The following is a 13,172-nucleotide window of genomic DNA, read 5'->3' as shown; positions in this document are numbered from 1 at the left end:
TTTTTGAGGGGGGAAGGTCCCCACAGGCCAGGTCCTTGCTCACCTCCTCAGCCCTGGAGGCCCCTCCCGGAGCCCTAGCACAGAGCACACAGTTCCAAAAAGCACAGGTGGAAAACCACTGCCCTGGATCACCTCTCAAGATGCTGTGCTCCTCGCCACCCAGACGTGCACAGCGTCTGTCACATAGTAGGCACTTCATAAATATTTGTGAGGAAACGATGAAATATTACTTTGCCTTTTCGGAAATGTGGATACGTAGTTTTCATTTCCTCTGCTGATTGACCCAGGTAGTTAAAGTGCTAAGATGGATCCTGGGGGAAACCAAATGTTACATTTATGGAAAAACTGCTTTTAGATACTAAAGTGGCTTCCAAGTTCAGCGTGGCCATAAGTTAAGAGTCTGTCAGCACTTCCATTATGAAAACCACTTTGTGGTTTCATAACTTAGCCGTAAAAGTTTGCTTCAGGCTATCCCTCGGCATACAAATTGAAAACCTTGCTTTAAGCCAAAATGTGGGAATTAGAATACAAACAATTTATTGGTTTCAGACGTAGTTTTGTACCCATCTTAACCAAATAAGATTTATTATGTGGGCAATTAGAGGGAACTAAACCACTTGGTTCTTGAAGAATAAAAAAGGAGGAAAATAGCCAAACTATTTATATTTTAAAAGTTGTGCCTGGACATGATCAGTCATTCTTTTGGGTCCTATTTTTATCAATTACTTTGTCCCCTGCATTGATGAGACCTGGAGTCTATTTACACATTCTTTTTCCTTCTTTTTTTAAATAAACATTTTCTGTTAATGACATCAGAATGATAAAATAGCCTTGTTTTTACCAAAAAGCAAGCAACATAAATGAGAATAATGTCAAAAAAAAAAAAAAAGTTTAATCCTGCTTTTGGTAAATACTTTGAGAATGGCAAGTGGCTCATTTTAATGAACAAAAAAGACATCAGTAATGAATAAAATAGGGAAGGAGATGAGACATTGTTCCTCAATGTTAGAGCTGGTTAGAGCTGAGAAGTCACCTAGTCAACTGACTTAACAGATTGGGAAACAGAGGCCTCAGCAAAGAGAGACCACTCTGAACACATCCTGCGACTACTAACCTCAAGGATGAGAACCAGGTCTTCTACAGCCCAGTCTGGCGATCAGCTCATCCCTGTTTCCTACCCATGTAACCATTCAAGGCCCGGAGCCTACATTTTTCTGACCTACTAATGTCTAACATGACACACACACAAATGCCCCTAGTCACATAAAAATACACCTTCCCACGCACAGCGTATGAGGCCCTTTGTGACTTTGGTTACCTCAGTCACAAGCTATGTACCATCAGTGTCCTTGTTATAAACTTGTTTTCTGTCCTCTTTGGGCCTAGCACAGTTTTGAGCACCTAGAGACAGTGGGTTGGTTACTGGGTCTCGCTGATCTGACTATGGAGAGACCCAGGTACTGGGCTTGTGAGCAGCTTAATAACACATGGCTCAGTCCTCTAGCTCAGAAATGCAACTGAACAAACCAGGTTATAGTTACTGTTTATCTGCTCATGACTGAAGCGGATCATGTATTTCTGAATCTGGTCCAATGCTTGACAACACTCTGTTACAGTACTGGGGAACAGACAGATTTTGTTCAAGGTTTAGAGCCTCCCTCCTCTGTTACTAAAGCACACCATTGAAAATGTCTGCCTGCATGTCTGACTTCTCTTGTAGACTGCACTCTGGGGCAGGAACCCAATCTCATTCCTCTCTCTATTATCACCGTCTGGCACAGGGAAGGTACTCAACAGATATTTGTTGAATGAGCAAATGAATCAATAAATGAAGGACCAGATGCATGCATTCGCTGATAGGGCCCATCTCTCTCTGAAGTGGCTTCCCCAGGTCTCTCCTTCTCCACCCCTTGTGCCCTGCACAATCTCCCCACTCTGCAGAAGCCAGTCAGACCCTCAGCAGCCACGACTTTTCTTTGCAGAAGTACTTTTGAGAGAGAATGCAATTCTGGGAATAACAGCCCAGGAAAGTATTTTCTTAAGTCAAAGGGGAATTTGAGTTGGAAAACCAGGAAATTCTTAAATACCTGGGTAGAAGATCACAGCCCACTCCAACCTCTCTGGTTTCCACTTCAGTCTTGGGCTGGGTTTCTATTAAATAGTCCAACCTGCTTTGTAGTTCATTATTCTAGAGATGAGGAAAAAAGTACTTTCAGTAAAGCAATTACGTTCCCCCACAAATACGTATGATACAATTTATATGTATTATCTGGATTTCCCCCTAGACACAGACATCTATCACAATGTATTTATTAAGCGCCTCTTACACAGTAGGAATTGAAGAAATACATTGATTGAATCCTTACAGATAGAGTGCATAGACATACATATGTATCCAATTTTACCTAAATGGAAACAAACAAAAGATCCTACTCTATACCATTATTTGCTGCTTTTCCCCACTCAACAATTTGTTGTGACTCTTTCCATGTTTATTAGTTTTCTTTTTATGTTAACAAATTATTTTAACGGGTTCATAGCATTCCATTGTATGGATCTACGTTATTTATTTAACTAGTCTCTTATTGATGGCATTTAGATGTTTATCACTTTTTCTGCAATTATAAATAAGGTACAGCTCATGTTTTAATACTCCCTCATTAAACTATAAAATGAGTAAGTCTATTAATTTACTGGGAAATACCTCTGTAACTTAATAATTAGTATTTCATAGGTGTGGAGAATTCAGAATCTCAAACATATAAAGTAGAACAAGTTCCTTGGGATTAAAATTAGCATTCTAAATAGTTTCTTTTCAGGCCAGAGCCAAACATTACATAGGTTGATGATTAGATGCTCAGGAATTGGAAATTTGCCCCATGGGGAAATGAAGGACAAGGGAGCAAGAGTGTTGAGGGTTTTGAAATGAAAATAGATGAAGTGTTGGACTTCCCTGGTGGCACAGTCGTTAAGAATCTGCCTGCCAGTGCAGGCGACACGGGTTCGAGCCCTGGTCCGGGAAGGTCCCACATGCCACAGAGCAGCTAAGCCCGTGCACCACAACTAGTGAGGCTGCGCTCTAGAGCCTGCATGTCAAAACTGCTGAAGCCCACGCGCCTAGAGCCCGTGCTCCACAACAAGAGAAGCCACCACAATGAGAAGCCCGCACACCACAACAGAGAGTAGCCCCCACTCGCTGCAACTAGAGAAAAGCCCACATGCAGCAACAAAGACCCAATGCAACCAAAAATAAGTTAATTAATTAAATTAAAAAAAATAGATGAAGTGCTGGTGCTTAAAATCCAAAGGCCAAAAAGACACATTTTTAAAAATTCAGAGATTTTTGGATTTTTTTAAAGTTATTCTATATATTTTCTGTAATACTAGACTAAATTTTCATGAGGCAGTGACCGTAACTATCTTTCTGGCTGTATTATCAGAGCATGCGTGGTATGTAGGAGACGCAATATAAATATTTATTGAATAAATGTATATATGCTTTTAAAATGAGCATTTTATTTGCGTAACTAGAAACAAATTAAGCATTTGTCTTTTCTTTTTAAGTTGGAGCTGAAGCTAAGGCACTGTATTCCAAGACACTAGACAACACATGAAAGTTGAGAAGTTCTTTGGAAACAGAAGCTCATTTGTTTTGAAAGAGCTCCTGCTCTAAATGTCTGATACCAAGGTGCAAAGCAGCAGCTCTGGTACAAACTCATGTTCTGCAGGATGTAAAGGTCTAGGAATCCCTTCCGATAAATGGGAAACAGTATAAAGGAAGAGAATGCATTCCAGGTTCCCTAGCAGCTAACAAGCCATGACAGATCTGTGGGCTCTGCATCTGTCACCTGGTGCTCAGTATGGGAGAATGGTGCTGGCTAACTGCCAGGGGTTCCTCACCATTTACACACACACACACACAGCTTCACTGAAAATACTTGAACTCTTCCATTCATATGGAAAGAGAAAGGCAGAAGAGGCCTGCCTATTAACAAGCTTCAGCAATCCTACTGTTTTATCCTTTCTTAATGTAGACTTTAATCATGAGGATTTCTTAAAATGCTGGGCTGAGTTCCTATAGTTAGGGGGCATAAAAGACAAGGTTAGCAAGCGTGCCCCGACTGGTATACAGTGAATAGTGTACTGGTAGCCCCCATTCCTTTGTTCTATTCCAGAGGAACTCTATGTGTATGCATCAGCTATCCACTGAAGCACTGATACAAAAACTTATACGCTTAAAAATGTAATACTATCAGTTAAAAACAAAAAAACAATAAAACTCTGAGTATGTATCAGGTAGCATGTAAAATCAGGTAGGGGGAGGATGTTGGCAGTTAAAGAAATAGGTCGTGATTTGCAGCCTTTGAGGAGCTCAGTCTTTTGCAGGTAGAGACACCTAAGCAGAAAATCACAGAACAAAGTCACAAGTCCCATGCCAGAGGGACCTAGAGAATATTATGGGGTGATTCAGAGGGGATGCCTAACTCAAAATGGGGAAAAGGACTGAATTGTCTGTGAAGATTTCCTGGAATTATGCAAGGGGAAGAGAGTAAGGGAAACAAAAGGGTAAGTAATCCAGAATTATGGAAACATACCAGATTGAGAACAGGCACCTGACTGCAGTATACAGGAGGGCAGGAGTTGGTTATAAAGGACTATGTATGCCATTACCAAGACTCTTCACCCAATCCTATAAGACCAAGGTCAAGATTTTATTTCAAACACTTGGGCTCTGAGTGGAAATTATATTGGAAGGAAATAAAACTATAGGCAAGGAAGATCAATCAAGGAGGTCATTGCAATTTTCCAGGTAGAGTGAGAGCTGCACTTCAAGTATATAGGAGTAAGCGCGTAATGAATAGATCCTCCTTCAAAGAACAGCTATCAACCTTGGTCAAAAGATAACTGCTGAGGTCTTTAAAGACTCAGCAAGGATGGGCAAGTTTTAGAGGGGAGGTAAAGCTTGGAGCAAATGACAAGCACTGAATGGGTTCTCTGTGATTCATTTGTTTTTGTTTGCAGCTTTGCCCAAGGGCAGTACAGTCATGGTGCTGGCAGCACAGACACAGTAAAAATTCAATAGAAAAATCATCTTTCTGGTAGAAGAAAACCAGTAGGAGTCTACGGGATAGAAGAATAACCATGGTTACCAAGAGTAAGGGGGAAGCCAAAAAGGAAGGGTCAGAGAAGACTGAAGTTCTGAATTCTGTATATAAACTCAGTTTGAGTCTCTGGCAGACCCCTGAATCACGTATGTGTGGGGCAAAGTAAAAGAAGTATGCAGCCAAGGCTTAAAGAACTGAACTGAGATCTAAGCCATCACCGACTACATTATGGCAGGGTGCAATTGAGTCTAACCAGACTCTTTACCTTTTAAAACAATCACAAGCCTATTTTCCTTTACATCACTGATGAAGGAGAAAAAAAAAAGAAAACCAGAAAGAAATAGAAAATATAAATATAAAACAATGGTAACTTTAGAACAGAAAAATACAATGCCTGAAATTCAAAAGTCACTAGATTGATTTAAGAAAAGAATGGCTATGACAAAGGAAGGAGTCAGTAGTAAACTTGAGGACACAGAGACACATTAATAGAAATCAATCAAAATAAGATAAAGAAAATGTGGAAAATAATAAATGGAACTTCATGGAACTGTGGGCAATTTCTAAAAGCCTAACATAGAGATGCTGGAATCACAGAAGGAAAGAAGGGAGAAACTTGAGAAAAAAATATTCAAAGAAATAATGGCTAGGAAAAAAGAAAGAAAGAAAAGCACTTACATCTCCAGATACTTTTTGAGGGGGTGGGGGGAGAAAAGAAATAATGCCTGAAATTTTCCCATATTTGGTGAAAGACATAAGTATACAAATTCAAGAATCTCAGCAAACCCAGACAGAATAAATTCAAAGAGAAGCATACCTTGGCAAATCAGAGTCAAACTACTGAAAAACACAAAGAAAAACCTTGAAAGCCATCCTGTTACATATAGGGGAACGATAATTTGAATTACCAAAAGTTGCTCATCAAAAACTACAAAAGCCAAAAGGGAGTACTAAAAGAAAGAAACTGTCAAACTAGAACTCTATATATTTTAGTAATGAAGGTGAACTAGAGGCCTTACTTTAAAATAAGAAAAACTAAGTGAATTTGTCCCCAGCTGGCCTGCTCTATACAAAATGCTAAATAAAAGTTCTTCGGGCTGAAAAGAGATACTAGAAAGAAACTCAGATTTTCATAAACGAGTAAAGAACATCAGAAATAAATACTATATGAGTAAACATAAAAGATGATTATTTTCTCTTAATTTCTCTAAAATACCTATGACTGTTAAAAACTATAACAATGTACTGTGGGTTTATAGTATATATAAGATACAATACATGAGATAACTCTAACAGCAGGGGAAGGGGTAGATGGACCTTATCATTAAAACACTTCTACATTTTTCATGAAATGGTACAATATTACCTCTAAGTGAACTGTGAACACATAATGAAGTATATTGTAATACCTAGAGCAACCACTAAAATATTAAAGACACAGAAAATGCCAATAGATAAATTAAAATGGAATTCTAAAAAGTACTGGAATAATCCAAAAGAATGCAAGAGAGGGGAACAAGACCAAGAAAACAAACCAGAGGAACTAAATAGAAAACAAATAATAGGGACTTCCCTTGTGGCACAGTGGTTAAGAATCCACCTGCCAATGCAGGGGACAGGGGTTTGAGCCCTGGTCCGGGAAGATCCCACATGCCGCAGAGCAACTAAGCCCATGCACCACAACTACTGAGCCTGCACTCTAGAGCCTGCAAGCCACAACTACTGAAGCTCGTGCGCCTAGAGCCCGTGCTCTGCAACAAGAGAAGCCATCGCACAGCAACAAAGACCCAACGCAGCCAAAAATAAAATAATAAAATGAAATAAAATAAAAAGTAATCAAATAATAATAAAATGGCAGACCTAAATAAATTGAGCCATATCAATAATAATTGTCAATGGACAGTATACTTCAATATAAGACAGAATATCAGAATATATAAAAAAAAACAAGACCTAACTATATATTGTCGATAGGAGATGTATTGAATATTTACCTTAAATAGAGAGACACAGATCAGTTAAAAATAAGTGGATGGAAAAAGATATACCATACAAACAGTAAACGTAAGAGGGCAGAAAGGGTAATATTAATACCAGATGAAACAGACTTCAAGACAAAGAGTATGAACAAAGGTAGTGACCACCATTTCATAATAATGAAATCAATTCATCTCCAAAACACAACAATCAAAAATTATGTACCTAATAACAAAGCTTCAGAATATATGAAGTAAAAAAATAACAAAATTAAACAAAGAAAGAGACAGTCTAAAGCCATAGCAAGGGATTTTAATACCCCTCTCTCAGCAATAGAACAATTATACAGAAACCAGTAAAATCATAAATAATTTAAACAATATTATCAACGACCTAAATCTTATTAGTATTTATAGAACACAAAAAAAGAGCAGAAGACTTTTTTCTCTTTTTTTTTTTTTACAATATTCAACCAAGAGAAACCATATGCTGAGCCATAGAACAATTCTCAATAAATTTAACAATGAAAACCATACAAAGCATGTTCTAGGACCACGGCAAATTAGAAATCAAAATCAATAAGATACTTAAGAACACCTCAAATATTTGGAAGTTAAACAACACACTTCTAAATAATCCGTAAGTCAAAGAAGAATCTCAAAGGAAATTAGAAAACATTTTGATATGCTGAATACAGCATATCAAAACTTGTAGGTTGCAGCTGAAGCAGAGCTCAGAGGGACAGTTAGAGCTTCAAAGGCTTACATTTAAAAAGAAAGGACTAAAATCAGTGACCTAAGGTCTACCTCAAGAAGCTAGAAAAAGAAGAGCAAAGTAATACCAAAATAATTAGAAGGCAGGGAATATAAATATCAGAGCAAACCTCAATAAAACAGAAAACAGCTAATAGAGAATATCAACAAAGCCAAAAGCTATTTTAATTTTTTTAAAACAACAAATTGATAACACTCTAGCTAGACTGATCAAAGAAGGGGGAAAGGGGACAAATGATCAATATCAGAAATTAAGGAGACATTAAAAGGAAACAGTTGGATAGCTATGGTGAAAAAAAGAATATCAATCCTTACTTCACACAAAACACAGAAATTAACTCCAAATGGATCTTAGATCTAAATTGAAAAGAAAATGAAAAAGCAGGTCATGAAATGGGAGAAAATATTCACAGTACATATATCTGACAAAGAACTGGTATCCAGAATACATAAAGCACTCTTAGCAACTCAGTAAATAAGAAAAGTAAAAACTCAGTAAAATAATGGGCCAAAGATTTGAACAGACACTTCAAAAAAGAATATATACAAATGGCCAGTAAGCATTTAAAACACGCTCAGCATCGCTAGTGACCATGGAAATGCAAATAAAAAACACAATGAGATACCACCACACACCCTCTAGAATGGCTACATTAAAAAGACTGACAGGGCTTCCCTGGTGGCACAGTGGTTGAGAGTCTGCCTGCCGATGCAGGGGACACGGGTTCGTGCCCCGGTCTGAGAGGATCCCACATGCCGCGGAGCGGCTGGGCCCGTGAGGCATGGCCGCTGAGCCTGCGCGTCTGGAGCCTGTGCTCCGCAACGGGAGAGGCCACAGCAGTGAGAGGCCCGCGTACCGCAAAAAAAAAAAAAAAAAAAAAAGTTAAACCTATATCTACCATACATCCCAGCCATTCCATTACTAGGAATTTACCTAACAGGAATAAACCATGTGTCCACATAATGACTTGTAATGTTCACAGCAGCTTCATTCACAATAGCCCCAAACTGGAAACAACCCAAATGTGTATCAACAGGAGAATAGAGAAATAAACTGGAATCTTAATACAATAAAAAATATTCTGCCACAAAAAAGAATGCATATAACATGGATATATCTCAAATCCTTATGCTGAGTGAAAGAAGCTAGCTAGACACAAAAGAACACACAACTATATGATTCCATTTATACAAAATGCAAGCAAGTCCAAAAAAGATCCTTGGTTGCCTGGGGGTGAATGGAGAGATGGACTGCAAAAGGGAAACAGAGAGAGGTCTTTGGGGAATGATGGAAATGTTCTATACCTTGACTGCAGTGGTGGTTTCACAGGTATATACAACTGTCAAAATTCATTAAATTATATACTTTTTAAAATTTAGGTTTAATTGACATTATATTAGTTTCAGCTGTACAACATAACGACTTGGTCTCTGTACACACTGCAAAATGATCACCACAGTATGTCTAGTTCACATTTGTCACCGCACGCTTTAAAAAGATGCAGCTTTATTTACATGAATTAATACACGGTTTACAAGACAGGAAAAAAGATGATGAGAGCCTGAATATGGGCACTAGGAGGAAATTAGAGAGGGACGACAGAAATACTTTAAAAAAGGACAGGCCTTGATACAGGAAAGCAAGGACACTCCACTCTGAGTCTTGCCGACGATGACTAAAGAGCAGCCTCAGCTGGCCGCCTGGCCTGTGCTGGGGAAGAGATTGCTTCCAGGACCGAGAATCAGGTTCCAGGGTTTTCCTTTCAAATACCACCACCTTGTGTTGAGCTGTGAAATACAGACCACCCGGGGGCTTGGGAGGCTGTGCGCCTTCCCGAAAAGAAGGACCTGGTATGGCACCTCTTGGCATTTTGGGGAAATTATGTCAAATGAATGGCAGCTGCCTCCTCCCCCAGCTCCCTCAGGCCCAGGGGAGGGAGCAGCCGGGGCTGTAACACATGCACTAAACAAGAATGCATGTCCAGGAAAACTCGTGCATGGCGCCTGGTGCTGCCGCCCTAGCATTACACAGAAAATTCGTAACTGACCCAGGAATGCACAGCAGACACATGGAGGGGTTTATGTGAACACAACACACATTAAATGCAAGATGGACAAAACCAAGACTCCTTGAGCTGTAAGTTGAGAATTTTCAGCAGAGAAAAATGAAATGGAATCTGTTCAGATTTAGAAAGCTGATCAACCTTATGAAGATAGACACTCATAATTTTATTTTAATAAAATTTTCTATATTGGAAATAGGGGGTGGGATAGTTCTTCTTCAAGAGATGAGTGAATAAAAAGTTATTTGGAAAAAAAATAGAATGGGCATATTTTCACATCAGACAGATTTTTGAATCAGTTGATGAAAACGTAGTCTGATGGGGCCAGGCTAGCACAAACTTCTAGGGATCTGATGGGGGTGGGAGTAGCAAAATAAAATGAGTTTTAGCATTGGTAAGTACAAATGATGATTTCAGGGACCAGAATCACCTGCATTCTCTATTTAAAAGAAGGAGGAGGATGAGAAGGACAAAGAGGAAATATATATATCATTAACAATAAAAGGAGTTCCTGGGACCTAGCCATTGAAGAAACAGTAAAGACATGGCATTTACTGTGAGCCATGTACTTTTCTAATCACTTAGTGTTAACTAATTTAGTCTTCATAACAACTCTGTGGAGAGGACTCCCTTAGCAAACTAAGACACAGAGCAGTTAAGTAACTTGCTCCAGACCACGTAACTAGTAAGTGACAGAGCCGACATTGGAACTCAGGCAGTCTAGCTCCAGAGTCTGCAGTGAGGCCCTTAACAGAGGGTAGCTACTTTATTAATAAGATGGGATATAGGAGGTTACCAGCTCTGTCCACCAAAACTTTTCAGAGATACCTGAAACACCACCACTGGCATCATTATGGTTTAAGGCAGGGGATGGAATGTCAAGGTATAAAAAGTCCTGGTTTTAGAATAGGTCAACATAATAGAAATTCTTCGTGGCCAACAGAACCCTGTATTGTGAAACAAAACAATTAGATAAATTTGGAAAATGTCAGTGCAACCTCATAATCGTAAAAAGAAACATTTTCCCCAGTTCCGTCAGTACTAAAATGGGCCTTAAACAACAAGGTTGTACTGTATAGCACAGGAAACTATATTCAGTATTCTGTGATAAACCATAATGGAAAAGAATATGAAAAAGAATGTATATATATGTATAACTGAGTCACTTTGCTGTACAGCAGTAATTAACACAAAACTGTAATTCAGCTATACTTCAATAAAAAAATAAATTAACAAAACAAAACAAATAAAATGGGCCTAACAGTAGGCACAGCACTTTAGCCTACTACCAACACTCATGCCCAGATAGCCTGCCGTACACCTGTCCACTAACACAACCCAGGGCTCCTCGGAGACAATCCAATATCGTATCTAGGGACAGGACAAAAATGAGGACAATCTGAAACGCCTGTTGTTGCCATACAGCAAGAATGACTCCACAAACATCAGGAACCCTGCTACACGGGTGAGGGAGGTAATGCAGAACTCTCCGCAGCTGAGCTGTGATATCCCAATCCAAAAATGGGCAGAAGACCTAAATAGACATTTCTCCAAAGAAGATACACAGATTGCCAACAACCACATGAAAGGATGCTCAACATCACTAATCATTAGAGAAATGCAAATCAAAACTACAATGAGGTATCACCTCACACCAGTCAGAATGGCCATCATCAAAAAATCTACAAACAGTAAATGCTGGAGAGGGTGTGGAGAAAAGGGAACCCTCTTGCACTGTTGGTGGGAATGTAAATTGATGCAGCCACTCTGGAGAACAGTATGGAAGTTCCTTAAAAAACTACAAATAGAACTACCATATGACCCAGCAATCCCACTACTGGGCATATACCCTGAGAAAACCATAATTCAAAAAGAGTCATGTACCAAAATGTTCATTGCAGCTCTATTTACAATAGCCCGGAGATGGAAACAACCTCAGTGTCCATCATCGGATGAATGGATAAAGAAGATGTGGCACATATATACAATGGAATATTACTCGGCCATAAAAAGAAACGAAATTGAGCTATTTGTAATGAGGTGGATAGACCTAGAGTCTGTCATACAGAGTGAAGTAAGAAAGAGAAAGACAAATACCGTATGCTAACATATATATGGAATTTAAGAAAAAAAAATGTCATGAAGAATCTAGGAGTAAGACAGGAATAAAGACACAGACCTACTAGAGAATGGACTTGAGGATATGGGGAGGGGGAAGGGTAAGCTGTGACAAAGCGACAGAGAGGCATGGACATATATACACTACCAAACGTAAGGTAGGTAGCTAGTGGGAAGCAGCCACATAGCACAGGGAGATCAGCTCGGTGCTTTGTGACCGCCTGGAGGGGTGGGATAGGGAGGGTGGGAGGGAGGGAGACGCAAGAGGGAAGAGATATGGGAACATATGTATATGTATAACTGATTCACTTTGTTACAAAGCAGAAACTAACACACCATTGTAAAGCAATTATACTCCAATAAAGATAAAAAAAGAAAACTAGGAGGAGAAGGAAAAAATTATTGTGGGAGCAAGGTGAGTCTGAGAAATGCCTTGTGTTCATGATGTCACCCAAAAGGAAAGTTAATATAAAGTGTAGAGAAAGATAGTTTTAATAGCGAACAAAGATGACAATATGTTACAACTTGTCATCAACTTTTAAAACTAGGAAGCATTAATATATAAGATGATGTCGTTTCTTTTATAGAGTGTTAATTACATGTTTGTTTATAAGATTTCTGTGTTGAGTAGTAAAGAATAACAAAAGGAACTTTAAGTCAGGTCGTCCCAGGACTTGAGGGCCCTTGGAAGGGCAGCTTGGCATTGGTGGTCATACAACAAGCAGGTGGAAAGAGGGGCAGACATTCACTGGCATCAGTGGTCACACACAGTTAGCAAGGAGTCAGTCAGCAGTGTGTTCGTAACATCATAAACTACTCACACAGCCTGAAGAGGAAAACCAAGTACCCAAACTCAACCTCATCTCCTAGGAGGTGAAATCTCTACCTAGTCTGACAAAGAACGGTAAAATATTAATAAGGAATGCATACTTTTTAATAGTGCTAAAGATAGGTCAATGCATCCCAATGATTAGGGGTCCTGAGTTTGAATCACCTTGAAGCTACCCAGTCCTATATTGTAAAGCAAGAATTGTGTCCGTCCAAGAATTGGCATCCTCTAGCCTTAGCTATTCGGAGAAGGTATTCCATGTCCTTTGAATCTAAAAGATCACTGCATTTGTCTGGAAAGTGTCAAA

General features: G+C 39.1%; 1 protein-coding gene and 1 long non-coding RNA gene across 2 annotated transcripts in view; one reads left to right on the top strand and one right to left on the bottom strand.

The window, feature by feature from the left end:
* The window catches only part of MYZAP (myocardial zonula adherens protein), a 100,476-nt gene that overhangs the window by 15,813 nt on the left and 71,491 nt on the right, over nucleotides 1–13,172 (bottom strand). Inside the window, exon 12 of the mRNA XM_082846598.1 lies at nucleotides 2,088–2,188. Coding sequence (XP_082702724.1) covers nucleotides 2,088–2,188 — 101 coding nt within the window. The remainder of the gene's footprint in view (nucleotides 1–2,087; nucleotides 2,189–13,172) is intronic.
* The window catches only part of LOC309966548, a 44,853-nt gene that overhangs the window by 9,186 nt on the left and 22,495 nt on the right, over nucleotides 1–13,172 (top strand). The gene's annotated exons all lie outside the window — the stretch shown is intronic.

Source organism: Leucopleurus acutus (genome assembly GCF_964270905.1).
Source record: "Leucopleurus acutus genome assembly, chromosome: 1".
NCBI lineage: Eukaryota > Metazoa > Chordata > Mammalia > Artiodactyla > Delphinidae > Leucopleurus > Leucopleurus acutus.
The sequence above is the reverse complement of the archived record's forward strand: the minus strand, read 5'-3'. Positions and strand labels throughout refer to the sequence as shown.